Source organism: Danio rerio, chromosome 2 (assembly GCF_052040795.2).
Source record: "Danio rerio strain M-AB ecotype USA chromosome 2, GRCz13ab, whole genome shotgun sequence".
NCBI lineage: Eukaryota > Metazoa > Chordata > Actinopteri > Cypriniformes > Danionidae > Danio > Danio rerio.
In genome coordinates, this window is record NC_141022.1 from 57,801,690 (window position 1) to 57,817,770 (window position 16,081).

General features: G+C 35.1%; 1 protein-coding gene and 2 long non-coding RNA genes across 5 annotated transcripts in view; 1 reads left to right on the top strand and 2 right to left on the bottom strand.

Moving 5' to 3' along the window:
* The window catches only part of LOC147846549 (uncharacterized), a 1,651,758-nt gene that overhangs the window by 1,252,926 nt on the left and 382,751 nt on the right, over positions 1-16,081 (bottom strand). The window lies entirely within an intron of this gene.
* The window catches only part of piezo2b (piezo-type mechanosensitive ion channel component 2b), a 257,364-nt gene that overhangs the window by 190,265 nt on the left and 51,018 nt on the right, over positions 1-16,081 (top strand). For all 3 annotated transcript variants that reach the window (XR_015478970.1, XM_087241404.1, XM_087241405.1), the window contains 5 exons: positions 922-1,033; positions 1,118-1,186; positions 3,235-3,401; positions 6,573-6,751; positions 12,120-12,293. Coding sequence is in view for 2 of the 3 variants with exons in the window: in XM_087241404.1 (XP_087097530.1) it covers positions 922-1,033; positions 1,118-1,186; positions 3,235-3,401; positions 6,573-6,751; positions 12,120-12,293 (701 nt within the window). In the remaining variant the exon portion in view is untranslated. The remainder of the gene's footprint in view (positions 1-921; positions 1,034-1,117; positions 1,187-3,234; positions 3,402-6,572; positions 6,752-12,119; positions 12,294-16,081) is intronic.
* On the bottom strand, positions 13,971-14,921 carry LOC147846561 (uncharacterized). Its single transcript, XR_015479066.1, has 2 exons — positions 14,813-14,921; positions 13,971-14,454 (listed from the first exon to the last, which is right to left on the bottom strand). It is a non-coding gene; the product is annotated as an uncharacterized LOC147846561 (long non-coding RNA).

A 16,081-nucleotide genomic window follows, 5' to 3' on the forward strand; every position in this document is an offset into this window, starting at 1 on the left:
GCACAACTTATTGTCTTGTTTTAAGAAATAATATGCCAACATTAGAAATAAGAAATAATATTCCAATGGGATAAACAAATAATCTTGTTTTTTCAGCAAAAATAATCTTATTTTTGTAAAAAAAAAAAAAAAAAATTGTGAAAAAAAGCAGAGTAAAATATAAAAATGTATTTAAAATTAATTAAAAAAATATTATAAAATATAAAAAAATATATTTCAAAAACTACCTTTAATAAGTATTTTGGGTTCAAATTTTGGGTTCAAACTGTGATTAAATAATTTATAATAATTTTCAAATAAGTCTTTCCTTATGTCAGCAAGTGATTCTTCTGCTAAACATCCGTGCAAGACATGCTAGTGTGTGTCTTTAGTCAAAATGTATGATCCTCAATATGAAAAAAATGCATCATTTATAATAATCATTTTAATGCTTAACAACCCATTTTCTTCTTTAAATCAGCTCATCATTATATTAGTGGAGCAAAACACAATTATGCAAACACAATTTTCCCTTTTCTTGTGTAACCTGGATTCAAACAACTTAATTAATCCATTAAAAACTGAATATGCAGAACAGTAGGCCAAATATTGGCAAGTCTAAAATGCAAATAATAGGGAAAAATTGGGAAAAAAATCGAACAGTAAACAGTTGTTTGTATTCAGTTCGGGTATTTTGTGGTGGATGTGCTTGTTCCTCAAATTCAGCCTTTTCAGAGGATGAAACACATTTGTGGATTAAATAAAAAAATGTTTATATCAAATGAAAATTGCATTGTCTTTTAGCAAATTTTAATCACTAATTAAATTGTAACTTCTCTAAAATGGCTGAAAATGCAACGTATTTGTGTTTCAATGTTTTTGTGCAACTCCATATTCTAACAATATGTTGATCATTGCATTCATATTGACGTTTTTGTGTAGTTTGTGTATCATACCTGGATCGCTGAATCTAAAGCAGCTCTGAAAGAAAGAGGAAAAGGCAAGCGCTTCTGGAAGCGATACGGTCGCCGCCATAAAAAAGAGAAGAAAGAAGGTACTTCAGTGTTTAATGTCTGCAAACTGAACTGGAGGAATATAAACATGAGTGTAAAGTTGATCAATAACTTATTGTGTGTAGAACATGTGGCGATAGAGATCGGTGAAGACGAGCGTCAGAGTTCAGAAGAGGAGAAGACAGATGGACCAGGTGTGTTTATGACATCTGTTCATTGCGGGAACATTTTCCATTCATTATCAGTAAAACTGAATGAGTTGCAGCACGTCGTAATTTACAGTGAACTTAATCCATTATTGATGATGCAAAAAGCTTAAATGTGATGGGAAACATTTGATTTTGATATTCATTCAATCATTTTCCTTTGTAATATATCAATGGTCACCACAGCGTAATAAACCGCCAACTATTCCAGGATACGTTTCACGCAGCGGACGCTGTTCCAGCTGCAACCCAGTACTGGAAAGCACCCATTCACTCTCACATACACATTCATACAATACGGCCATTATAGTTTGTTCAATTCACCTGTAGCGCATGCAGGTCCAGATTGGCTAATCGGGAAGACCAATTAGCCAATCTAATCTTCGTATTATCTTCATGCTTGAGTGTCCACAGGGGCAGACTGGGACTAAAAATCTACCCTGGCACTGTAGCCACACCAGCCCACATTACCACACCGGCACAACACGCACATTCACTACTTATATTGGTGTACAGATGGTGAAGTAATATTTAGCAGTACCATATCATATGTAACAGATATTTAAACATTTAATATATGTGACTGGAACAAAAACAACCCATTTATAACAAATTTATACATACAGTCATTTCATTCATTCTGTCTGGGATTGCCACAGCGGAATGAACCGCCAACTTATCCAGCATATGTTTTATGCATCGAATGCCCTCTAAGCTGCAACCCATCACTGGGAAACCACAATACACACACATGCACATACATGCACTATGGACAATTAGGCCTGCCCAACTCGCCTATAGCAGATGTGTTTGGACTTGTGGGGGAAACCGGGAAGAAACCCATGAGAACATGCAAACTTCACACAAAAACACCAACTGACCCAGCCGAGACTTGAACCATCGAGCTACCCACTGCATCGCCCCCTTTCGAGACTATTTCAGTTAATTTTATGCATTTGGTAGTGTCTGATATAGAGTAACTTTTTGCTTTCTCTGAGCTTTTCGGAACCGCATTTCCTTTTTTATTAACAGATTTTGATTACGTCCATGTAACCTCTGATTGGGTCGGCCCATCTTGAAACCAGCCGACCATTGATGATTGGGCCAATGCTTAACATTTATTATTATTATTATTATCATCATCATCATCACCATCATCATAATATTCACATCTTGCAAGAGATAAAAGCTGCCTGCATGTCAAAACAATACATAGTAAAAAACAGCATACCGGTCCATATTTAAAAAATGGTCCGGCCCTTCTGGCATTTGCCAGAATTGCCAGATTGCCAGTCTGCCCCTGAGTGTACACATTCATGGACAGCACATTTAAGCTCTTAAGTGGCTATTTAAAATACGTTGAATGTTTTATATTTTGTTACAGACACACAGTGTCATCCTGCAACGGTTTTGCAGCATATTAAAGTCCCAAACCCTATTTTTAACTGTCCAAAATGGAAAGAAAAATTTGTTTTTATTCTCTGATAGTCAAAGCAAGTAAAAAAAAAAATCTACAGTATGTTAAATATGCATTAAAAAAATCGTGAAAAACCCTTTGGCCGCCGGGAAGAATGAGGCGGAGAACCGATGTAGTTTTAAAATATTTATTTATAACATGAACGGCAGCTCCTCACGGAGACTGCCATCAAACTGAAAGCAAAAGTAAAACAATATGTCCGGGCCCGGTCCTCTCTCGGCTTCATCTGCCATCATTCCTCCACTTATAGTCCAGAGCTACTACCGTGGGATTCGAGGACGGTGCGCACCACAGGTGCATCCACTTATGCGGCGGACTCATTCCGTTCCCACGGTTCTCGGCCACGCCCCCTCGCCACAGTGAACAATACTACATTTAATTTGTTGGTTTAAATTCAACCCATATAAATTGTTTGCACCAATTTTGCAAATGTTTTCCAAGCTGTTTTTTTCAGTGTATTTTGGATTCAAACGTACCCTCAACTCTAGATTTACACTAGTTCATATAATGTTCATATAATATACAAAGCTGAAATGTACTTCTTTTTCACTCCCTGCAGACAACATCATCAAGAGGGTGTTCAACATCATCAAGTTCACCTGGGCTCTGTTTCTGACCACCGTGGAGAGCATCACCAAATGGCTGAACTCAGTCTGCAGAGAATATATCGACATCTCCACCGTCCTGCGCATCGAACGCTGCATGCTGACCCGAGAAGTCAAAAAGGTTCTCCGAAAACTATTCTATGCTTGTACAGTTGAAGTCAGAATTATTAACCCTCCTGAATTATTAGCCCCCCTGTATACTTTTCCGCAATGTCTGTTCAACAGAAAGAAGATTTTTCTAAACATAATAGTTTTAATAACTCATTTCTAATAACTGATTTATTTTGTCTTTGACATGATGACAGAACATAAGATTTGACTAGATATTTTTCAAGATACTAGTATTCAACTTAAAGTGACATTTAAAGGCTGACTAGGTTAATTAGGCAAGTTAGGGTAATTAGGCGAGTCATTATATAACAGTGGTTTGTCCTGTAGACCAGTGGTCCTCAAACTTTTTTCTTCAAGTACCACCTAGAAAAAAAGGTCTCTCCAAGTATCACCATAATGAACAGTATTAAAATACAGTAGCAAAGTAATCCCGGTGAAGCAGCTAAAGCTCTGAACAGTTCAAAATGTGTCAGATTAATTCCCATTATTAAGAATATTTATTATTGTCAGCCACTTTAAGCATTTTAAATAGTCTGAACGTTAACACTGTACTGTGCTTATATGTAAAAACAAGCAAACAAACAAACAAACAAACAAAAAACGTCAGCATTGAAATTAAAATGTGCTTTTAAAAGTTAAAAATGCTAGGTTACTGTTCTTAAAAAGTAAAAAAAAAAAAAACTCCTGTACTTTAATTTAAAGTATTAAAAAATAGTAGTCAATTCATCAACACCTGGGAATTTTGCCTGGACCTCAGAAATATAGGCTTTATCTCATATAATAAATATTATCATATGTCATATTCATATATAAATAATTTTTGATACATTTTGAAATATATGTATGTACATATGCCATATTTGATTCCTCCGCGTACCACTTAAAGGTAGCCCATATACCACTAGTGGTACACGTATCACAGTTTGAGAACCACTGCTGCAGACTATCGAAACAAATATTGCTTAAGGGGATTGATAATATTGACTTTAAAATTATTTTTAAAAATTCTATTCTAGCCGAAATAAAACAAATCAGACTTTCTCCAGAAGAAAAAATCTTTATAGGAAATACTGTAGAAAAAAGCCTCGCTCTGTTAAACATCATTTGGGAAATATTTGAAAAAGAAAAGAAAATTGACAGGAGGGCGAATAATTCTGACTTTAACTCTATATACGCTGTAAAAAATACAGGGTTCCCAATGCATTCATCTGGGGTCCCAACACAAATCGATTAAGTTAACTATTAATGATTAAGTGGATTGAACATGAATCCGTTAAATTGTCCCAAACAAATTTCAAGAATTGTGTCGTTTCAGCTCATTCTACAGTCAATATGTCTTTTGAACAAGCAGCAAAAATCTTTTTGTGTACACTGTAAAAAAAATAAATAATAAATTCTGGGTTTCATGTTGTCCCAATGGGCGAAGCAGTGGCACAGTAGGTAGTGCTGCCGCCTCACAGCAAGAAGGTCGCTGGGTCGCTGGTTCGAGGCTCTGCTCAGTTGCCGTCTCTGTGTGGAGTTTGCATGTTCTCCCTGCGTTCGCGTGGGTTTTCTCCAGGTGCTCCGGTTTCCCCCACAGTTAAAAGACATGCGGTACAGGTGAATTGGGTAGGCTAAATTATCTGTAGTGTATGAGTGTGTGTGTGAATGTGTGTGTGGATGTTTCCCAGAGATGGGTTGCGGCTGGAAGGGCATCCACTGCGTAAGAACTTGCTGGATAAGTTGGCGGCTCATTCCGCTGTGGCGACCCCGGATTGATAAAGGGACTAAGCTGAAAAGAAAATGAATGACAATTTAGCCTACCCAATTCACCTGTACCGCATGTCTTTGGACTTTGGGGTAAACCGGAGCACCCGGAGGAAACCCACGCGAATGCAGGGAGAACATGCAAACTCCACACAGAAACGCCAACTGAGGCAAGGCTCGAACCAGCGACCTTCTTGCTTTAAGGCGACAGCACTACTTACTGTGCCACTGCTTCGCCCAAATTTACTGAGGTTTAAATTGTAATGTTTGGTTCCTTTATTGATTAATCTGATGACCGATTACAACACTGATGTGAATCTGGATCGTGCATCAGTAAATAATCGCACTTAAGCAGTTTAGGTACATACAGTGTGAAATCAAAACGAATCATAGTGATTTTGTTAGCTCACATCTGTGCATGTCATTAAAGATTACAAGGGCAAACTATTTTTCTTCATTTAAATTTGAAAATGCACTTTCTCTGTGTTGTCAGTTCGATTACATCAGTCTGAGGTATTGGGCGTAACATACTTAAAGCCCCTTCAGCTGTCCGTTGGAGGAGTCTGTTAGGTATTAATAGCTCTCCCCAAATCCTTTTCCAGATCTTTCTGAATGAAATGCCTACAGTACATTGCTACATCCAATCAGCTCACTGTAGAAATAACAAGCCACGCCCACTGTTTTCTTATTTAATGTTTAGTTTCTCTAGGAACTCCGTCACAATGCAGAAAAAAACTACAAAACTCAAAGTACACATGTGGCAAAACACCCAAACTAATCTAACAAAACATCAATCTAAACTAAAACAAATTGGATAAGTCTGTCAAAGCTTAGTTTAGAATCACACAACAACCATCACATTATGTTACTTAAAGCCAACGAAGTTTAACAAGCATGTCTTATTACCACAGTAAACTGAGATAATAAAACACTGAATAGACGAAGCAGTGCACAAACAAATTGCGTGGAGCACAAATGGTATGCCGAGGCAGAGCACACACCACACACGGGTCTGTCAGGGCTTTAAATCCTTGCGGCTCGTTCTGAGATTGGTGGAACTGAAAATGTCATAATGATGATTTACAGAATGGTAAACCAATAAGGAACCTAAGGGCTGACCAACGGAAAGGAGGGGTGAAAAAAAAAGACAGCAAGAAAACATAAATCATAACAAGAGGCCTTTACGATTAATTAAGTGACGAATTAAAACACAGTTAATAGTGAAATCAGCTATTCGTTGCATCCCTATTAATGATTACAGTGCATTGTACAAAAGGCATTTTTAAAGAAATGTTCACAGCTTTCAGTTCTTGTGGACTTTAAAATCTATTTTTACCTTTAGTAAAACGTTTTTACTGACGGAATCTGAAAACACATTGAATTATCCCTGCTGATGTAAGTCTTTATTCGATTCTCCATGTTGTCTGTCCTACAGGGGAATGTGCCGTCCCGTGAGAGTATCCATGTGTACTACCAGAAGCAGATGAAGCTGAATGGATCTCGTGAATCTGGTCTGGACCGCATCAGTGAGGAGGATTCAGCCTCAAACAGAGAACGCCGCAGACGCGCACAACACAGTCTGGATTCATTCGCTTCCAGAGACAGCATCTCCAGGTCTTCATTTGCACTAAACGCACATAAATAAATACAAGATCACAACATTTCAACCCAGAGTCAATAACATTGTAACATTTTACTTACAATTAAGGCGAGACACAGTAGTTGAACAGGGTCTAAAACTATATAATTGTTATCACCATACTAATGCCAAAAAAACACCAACTCGAGTATGTTTTCAAAAGCTTTTAAAAGTCTTTGCTCTGTAAAAAGAAAAGGACCAAGGACAGAGCCTTGCGGTACTCCATCAGATTTAAAACACACTGAAAAGTTTACACCTGCTTTTTGTGAAACCGTACCCCTGTATACATCTCTGGAAGCACGAATAATGTAGCCAAAGCTACGTATGGCTGCATTTCACCTTTCAAATGAACAATACAGGGTGGTATGGCACCGCCTATGGCTTCTGTTTCTTTTTGCGCAACCAGCTAGGCGCTTACCTTTATGTGGATGGCTTTTCCACTGTTACCAGTTTGCCCAGTAGCTCACCATATACGTTGGCAGATTTAAGACACAGTTGACGGCAACAATGGGGTTTGAATCCGGAGAAGAATAGTTCCAGAAAGCAGGTCAAACAAAAGGCAAAAAATAAAATAAACATGTAAATAACAGGGTGAGAACGTGGTATTATCTGAAAACGTAGTAAATATTAGGCAGCCGTGACGGCTTTTATTTTCTGAATTGTTTTTGAAAACCCTGTCGACTGGGTTTTTAGGGAAGAGGGTGATTGGATCAATACCAATATCAATAAGTAAAACCAGGCCCGGATTGGCTAATCGAGAGGACCGGGAGAATTCCCGGTGGGCCGGTCTGTTTTTTGCCCGCGAGGGCCGATGTCCCTAGCTGCTTGCACTCTCAGCAATCGCACTTTTTTTCATTTATTTATTTATTTGACCATAGTCTCACTCTTTTTATTCATTATTTTGCTGCAGCTCTGCACTTTTTTTTTTTCTCGCAGCCCCTTGAGCAAAATGCAGCCTGCAGTTTAATGATGACGTAACTATCATTCGACCCCAAACAGTGGCACCTTAGTGAATATAAGAATTCGAAAAATTAATATTAATAAATATTACACCTGCTCAATGAAAATCAGATGATTCACTACATTAATAAATCGGACATAACTTGATCAGAAATCTAAAAAGAGGAGAAAACGATTAAGCCGTCAATAGACAGTAATGCTGGTCAAGTCTTGCAGATGGCAGCGCAATATTTATTTTTTATTCCAAACGCCATTGGAATTTTTTACAACAGCGCCATTGTGGTCCAGTGGTCAGCATGTTGCATTACGACAATACAGGACCCGAGTTCGATCCTTACCCATCTAATTTTTTTTTTCACTTTTATTGTTAAGACATATAATACTGTTAGGGTTGTTGAACATTTCAAGTTCTAAAGCAGCTGTTTTCTTGAAAAAGACGTGATCGTGTCATTAGAAACTGAATTGGAAATTACGTTATTTTAATATAGTCAGTCATGAAAAAGACGTGATCATGTCATTAGAAACTGAATTGGAAATTACGTTATTTTAATATAGTCAGTCGTGAAAAAGACGTGATCGTGTCATTAGAAACTGAATTGGAAATTACGTTATTTTAATATAGTCAGTCGTGAAAAAGACGTGATCGTGTCATTAGAAACTGAATTGGAAATTACGTTATTTTAATATAGTCAGTCGTGAAAAAGACGTGATCGTGTCATTAGAAACTGAATTGGAAATTACGTTATTTTAATATAGTCAGTCGTGAAAAAGACGTGATCGTGTCATTAGAAACTGAGTTGGAAATTACGTTATTTTAATATAGTCAGTCGTAAAAAAGACGTGATCGTGTCATTAGAAACTGAATTGGAAATTACCTTATTTTAATATAGTCAGTCATGAAAAAGACGTGATCGTGTCATTAGAAACTGAATTGGAAATTACGTTATTTTAATATAGTCAGTCGTGAAAAAGACGTGATCGTGTCATTAGAAACTAAATTGGAAATTACGTTATTTTAATATAGTCAGTCGTGAAAAAGACGTGATCGTGTCATTAGAAACTAAATTGGAAATTACGTTATTTTAATATAGTCAGTCGTGAAAAAGACGTGATCGTGTCATTAGAAACTGAATTGGAAATTACCTTATTTTAATATAGTCAGTCGTGAAAAAGACGTGATCGTGTCATTAGAAACTGAATTGGAAATTACGTTATTTTAATATAGTCAGTCGTGAAAAAGACGTGATCGTGTCATCAGAAACTGAATTGGAAATTACGTTATTTTAATATAGTCAGTCGTGAAAAAGACGTGATCGTGTCATCAGAAACTGAATTGGAAATTACGTTATTTTAATATAGTCAGTCGTGAAAAAGACGTGATCGTGTCATTAGAAACTGAATTGGAAATTACCTTATTTTAATATAGTCAGTCATGAAAAAGACGTGATCGTGTCATTAGAAACTGAATTGGAAATTACCTTATTTTAATATAGTCAGTCATGAAAAAGACGTGATCGTGTCATTAGAAACTGAATTGGAAATTACGTTATTTTAATATAGTCAGTCATGAAAAAGACGTGATCGTGTCATCAGAAACTGAATTGGAAATTACGTTATTTTAATATAGTCAGTCGTGAAAAAGACGTGATCGTGTCATCAGAAACTGAATTGGAAATTACGTTATTTTAATATAGTCAGTCATGAAAAAGACGTGATCGTGTCATTAGAAACTGAATTGGAAATTACGTTATTTTAATATAGTCAGTCGTGAAAAAGACGTGATCGTGTCATTAGAAACTGAATTGGAAATTACCTTATTTTAATATAGTCAGTCGTGAAAAAGACATGATCGTGTCATCAGAAACTGAATTGGAAATTACCTTATTTTAATATAGTCAGTCGTGAAAAAGACGTGATCGTGTCATCAGAAACTGAATTGGAAATTACCTTATTTTAATATAGTCAGTCGTGAAAAAGACGTGATCGTGTCATTAGAAACTGAATTGGAAATTACGTTATTTTGATATAGTCAGTCGTGAAAAAAACGTGATCGTGTCATTAGAAACTGAATTGGAAATTACGTTATTTTGATATAGTCAGTCGTGAAAAAGACGTGATCGTGTCATCAGAAGCTGAATTGGAAATTACGTTATTTTAATATAGTCAGTCATGAAAAAGACGTGATCGTGTCATCAGAAACTGAATTGGAAATTACGTTATTTTAATATAGTCAGTCATGAAAAAGATGTGATCGTGTCATCAGAAACTGAATTGGAAATTACGTTATTTTAATATAGTCAGTCATGAAAAAGACGTGATCGTGTCATCAGAAACTGAATTGGAAATTACGTTATTTTGATATAGTCAGTCGTGAAAAAGACGTGATCGTGTCATCAGAAGCTGAATTGGAAATTACGTTATTTTAATATAGTCAGTCATGAAAAAGACGTGATCGTGTCATCAGAAACTGAATTGGAAATTACGTTATTTTGATATAGTCAGTCGTGAAAAAGACGTGATCGTGTCATCAGAAGCTGAATTGGAAATTATGTTATTTTAATATAGTCAGTCGTGAAAGACGTGATCGTGTCATCAGAAACTGAATTGGAAATTACGTTATTTTGATATAGTCAGTCGTGAAAAAGACGTGATCGTGTCATCAGAAACTGAATTGGAAATTACGTTATTTTAATATAGTCAGTCGTGAAAAAGACGTGATCGTGTCATTAGAAACTGAGTTGGAAATTACCTTATTTTAATATAGTCAGTCGTGAAAAAGACGTGATCATGTCATCAGAAACTGAATTGGAAATTACAATATTTTAATTTAGTCAGTCGTGAAAAAGACGTGATCGTGTCATCAGAAACTGAATTGGAAATTACGTTATTTAAATATAGTCAGTCGTGAAAAAGACGTGATCGTGTCATCAGAAACTGAATTGGAAATTACGTTATTTTAATATAGTCAGTCGTGAAAAAGACGTGATCGTGTCATCAGAAACTGAATTGGAAATTACGTTATTTTCATATAGTCAGTCGTGAAAAAGACGTGATCGTGTCATCAGAAACTGAATTGGAAATTACGTTATTTTAATATAGTCAGTCGTGAAAAAGACGTGATCGTGTCATCAGAAACTGAATTGGAAATTACGTTATTTTCATATAGTCAGTCGTGAAAAAGACGTGATCGTGTCATTAGAAACTGAATTGGAAATTACGTTATTTTAATATAGTCAGTCGTGAACTGAGGTGGGCTGGTCTAAGGCTTAAAAATCCAGGGCTGAAAAGGAGTGCCACTCCGGCCTTAAGTAAAACGTATGCTGGAAAAGTTGGCAGTTCATTTCACTGTGGCGACCCTTGAAATAGAGACTAAGCCGAAGGAAAATGAATGAATGAACATTCTAGACCAATATGGCATAAATATTGCTGCAATTTTGAGAAAAGATACAAATATTTTCTGTGAAATATCCCCCTGCCCAAAAATATAACCCTGATAGGTGTATGAAAATCTTTTTTTTTTTACCTGCAGTGTCTTGCCTTTTAGAACAATTGCATTTTTTGTGGAAACACATCTGAAAACATCTCATTTACTTACAATATGTAACTCTTATTCATTAAAAGATGAAATCTAGACTCTGACTTATGCAGTTCCGAATGCTTACACATTCCTAATACACACAGGATGTACAGCGTGTGTAGGACGTGTGTTTGGATGTAACTCAACCTTTTTTTAGCACACTTCGTTATTATTGTACATTTATTCGTTTGCTGGAAATTAGAACTGATTAGAAATAGTTTTGAAACAAATCTCTGCGCTTAACAAACAAAATTATATATGTAGGCTAATCGATTAGTGGAGTGAGTTTCCACTCTTTTCTTACTCCACCAAAGTAAAGGAGTAAAAGTAAAGAATAAAAGTAAGGTAAAGAGAAAGAGGCCGAATAAAGGTGGCTCATTTTTATCCTTATGCTGCAGATGGTCTGTTTAACTGTTTTCTCGCTACTGATGCATTTAGTTTTTCCTCTTACAAAGTCCACCATGTAAATAGCAAATGAGCCATAGCGTGACACGACTGACTCTAAAAGGGAATGGGAGATGAGACTAATTTGTTCAATGCACGTTGTGCTCAAAACACATCCATAACTCATTAAGAGAATAAGCACAACCCTGTTAGACCATGGGCTGGAGCACAGAGTGTATTTTTCCATCCTTAAATAGCAAAAGTGGATTCAGACACACACTTAATGCTTTTTCGACTAGATCATTAAAACAGAGCCCTTAGTTATCGAAACTAAAAAAAACAGTTTTTCCTTATTGTTTATTACTATTGTCATCTTTTTCATTGCATTGTATTTGCATTCATGCCATCTGTTCATCCATCAGCGCATACACCGAAGCCACCATGCTGTTTTCCCGCCAGTCCACCTTGGACGATTTGGACGACATGCCTCAGAATATTCCCAAAACCAGCGAACGCGCTCGACCCAAACTGCGCAAAATGTACGGCCTCGACATGTCCAACTCCTCTGCGGACAGCGGAAGCAGCGTCATCTCCAGGTGCTACATCTTCATCACATTCATCTTCATCCTCACACTCATCTTCAGTTTTTAAAATGTAAACACATTTGCCATGATGAACTGAAAACCTGGAAGAAAATGCAAAATAAAAAAGTGTGTGTTTGAATGTGAGAGTGTATGGGTGTTTCCCAATACTGGGTTGCGGCTGGAAGGGCATCCTCGGCCTAAAACATGCTGGAATAGTTGGCGGTTCATTCTGCTGTGGCAACCCCTGATAAATAAGGGACTAATCCAAAGGGAAATGGCTGAATGAATAATTGAACGTTATATGTTTTTACCCATAATAATATTTTTATAAAAATAATTTATTAATAATAATTGTATTATTTTTTATTAAAACTAAACTATTTTATTAAACATTTTATCAAACAAAAAAATATCCCTAATAACCAAATTGTTGTTGTTGTTTTACTTCCATTTACAGTTGAAGTAGGAATTATGGGCCCCCTTTGAATTTATTTTTTCTTTTTTAAATGTTTTCCAACTAATGCTTAACAGAGCAAGGACATTTTCACAGTATGTCTGATAATATATTTTCTTCTGGAGAAAGTCTTATTTGTTTTATTTCAGCTAGAATAAAAGCAGTTTTTAATTTTTTAAAAGCCATTTTAAGGTCAAAATTATTAGCCCCTTTAAGCTATATTTTTTTCAGAACAAACCGTCGTTATACCCTAACCGGTAACACTTTACAATAAGGGTGCATTAGTTAACATTAGTTAATGCATTAGTTAACATGAACTAACAATGAATAACGCATTTATTAAGCATTACCTAACCTTTGTTAATGTTAACTAAACATTTATTTATGTGTTAGCTAATGCATTAGTAAACATGATCTAACAGTAATTAAGGACTTTGTTCAGCATTACTTAATCTTTGTTAATGTTTATTTACACATTATCTAATGCATCTCTTTACATGAACAGCTTAATTAGTTCATGTTTACTCACTCATACACTAACGCATTTGTTAATGGATTAGATCACTTGATCTTATAATGAACAACACATTTATAAAGCAATACTAAATCCTTGTTAATGAAAACTTACAATGTTAGTTAACGCGTTAGTTAACATGAACAACATGTTAGCATAACTGGTAAAGCTTTTAATAAGTGCATAGTTCCTGATCAATGTCAGGGACAAAGGAGGACTCTTTTGGAGTGTATTACATCAGAACCTCAGCTTTAACTGTTATTCATGCTCACTAACACTTTACTAACATGATTTATCATTAACAAAGCATTTATTCATAGAATTATGATCCTTATTGTAAAGTGTACACTATTTCAACATTACCTAATGCTTAAGTAACGTCAATTAACACTTTACTAACATGATTTATCATTAACAAAGCATTTATTATTAGAAATATGATCCTTATTGTAAAGTGTACACTACTCCGACATTACCTAATGCTTAAGTAACGTCAATTAACACTTTACTAACATGATTTATCATTAACAAAGCATTTATTAATAGAATTATGATCCTTATTGTAAAGTGTGCACTATTTCAACATTACCTAATGCTTAACTAACATTTATTAACACTTTACTAACATGACTTACCACCAAACCAACAATAACTAATGTTATTAACATCTGTGGGTTCATTTTTGATTTTCCTGGATCCCAAAATCACTCAAAACCATGTATCACTTAGACTTTCAAAATCTTTATTAATGTACATTACTGTGCAATAATATATAAAAAAGAAACAAATAAGTAACATAACAATTAAACAATAAAAAAAAAGTATAAAAAGTGTATATACATATACATATAAAACCTTTTTTTTTTCTTTACAACAATCAATAATTTTTTTATTAAAAGCAACTTCCCCTCATTTTTCATGGGTTGTATTTTGTGGGCAATGCTCTCATCTGCCATAATATCATCTTGACAATTTTGTGTAAATGCTTAATAATTTCTCTCCCTGTTTATTTTGAATTTCTGTATAGTTCTGCATAGAATAAGAGCTGCAATGGCCAGTTCAGCAATAGCTGCACTCTGCATAATCGTGTTTCAGTCCACACCATACTTTCGGGACACATCTGTCATGTTGCTTCCTTTGTCAAAAATCTCCAGGACTCCTTTGTTGCACTTCACCACCTTCCATGGTTGAGTAACTAAAATAAACTTTAGATTACAAAAAAAGTACATTTGTTAACGTTACAGGAATCATAGTTCATGTTAGGTAATGCATTTACAAACATGAACAAACAATGAACATAATTTATCAACCATTTACTAATGTATTATTAAAATCTTACATTTTACTTATGTAAAATATTCAAATGTATTCCTAAAAGATGTGCTGGTTAACATTAACAAACAATGATCAACTGTATTTTCATTAATTATTGTTAATCAATAAATACTTTAATACATGTATTGTTGGTTCATGTTAGTAAACTATAAGTATGACCTAATATTAAGTTCAGCAATATTAAAAAGTGTTACCATTTGGTAAAAAAGTTTGATTAAAGCTACTTACCAGACATTTCTGTAAATTCATCGTTTGGTTTTTCTTTGGTCTTTCTCCCGCTTGAAGGCAAGAGCTCAAATTACTTTCCTCCATTTAACCGCTTGCCATCATCAAGCACAACTTCCGTTACCCGCCAGACTGTTGACGAATTATGGGTAGTGTAGTTTTTTTAATGGACTACAAAAGTTTGCCAACGAATTCCTAATCCGCAACCACAATAGCAACTTATATACAACCACATCGCTAAAGTGTTATTGACAAATGCGTCTTCTGGAATTAAATAATTAGCGGTAAAACTTTGAATTAATGATCGCGAATTTTACTTCCGGAACCCTTTCACCGGCGCTCGTGCCCGCGAGCCGCGACGACAGCCCAATAAAGAAACGGAAGTAATAGAATTCAGTGCAACAGCAGGTAAGCAATGAATTTTAATATTTTAAAACAACAAATAATACTAATTAATTGCATACAGTTAGACATATTTATGTTGCTTTCTGCATGTTGAACGTGAATAGATTAACCATTTGTTGTTTGCACAATAAAGATTGATGCATACATGATGAAATCAACTTCCTCCACAAATAAAAGATGAATAATATATAACTTACATGCAAGACATATTACAGAAATAATAAAATGTCATTGTGTGCTTAAAGCACCAAATAATTGTTGATTTGTTGAACACCTTATCTGTATTTAACTTATTTATATTGTATATTTATCTTTGTGTTTATTGCGTGCATATTTTGCAGTATGAACGTGGAAGACGTGGCACAGAAGAAAATGTGTATTTGGAAGGCTGGGGGTTGCACACACACACACACACACACACACACACACAAAAGCATTTTTGCTTGTTCATCAAAGGTCCTGCAATCACCTTATGCCACTTATTAAACAACATTTGCATCCTGGAAGTACCATGAACCTTGGCAATCTTGGCAAAAACCACTTTCCCAGTTTTGCAGAGATTAATTATCTTAAAACTAAAAATGTGTTTATGTTTTTATAATTGACATAACTATGTAATGTATTAAAGGTTTTAAAAAGTCTGAGTGATACATGGTTTTGAGTATTTTTTGGGTCCAGGAAAATCAATAATGACTTTTAATGAACCCACAGATGTTAGTAACATTAGTTATTGTTGGTTTGGTGGTAAGTCATGTTAGTAAAGTGTTATTTATTGTTAGTTAAGCATTAGGTAATGTTGAAATAGTGTACACTTTACAATAAGGATCATAATTCTATTAATAAATGCTTTGTTAATGATAAATCATG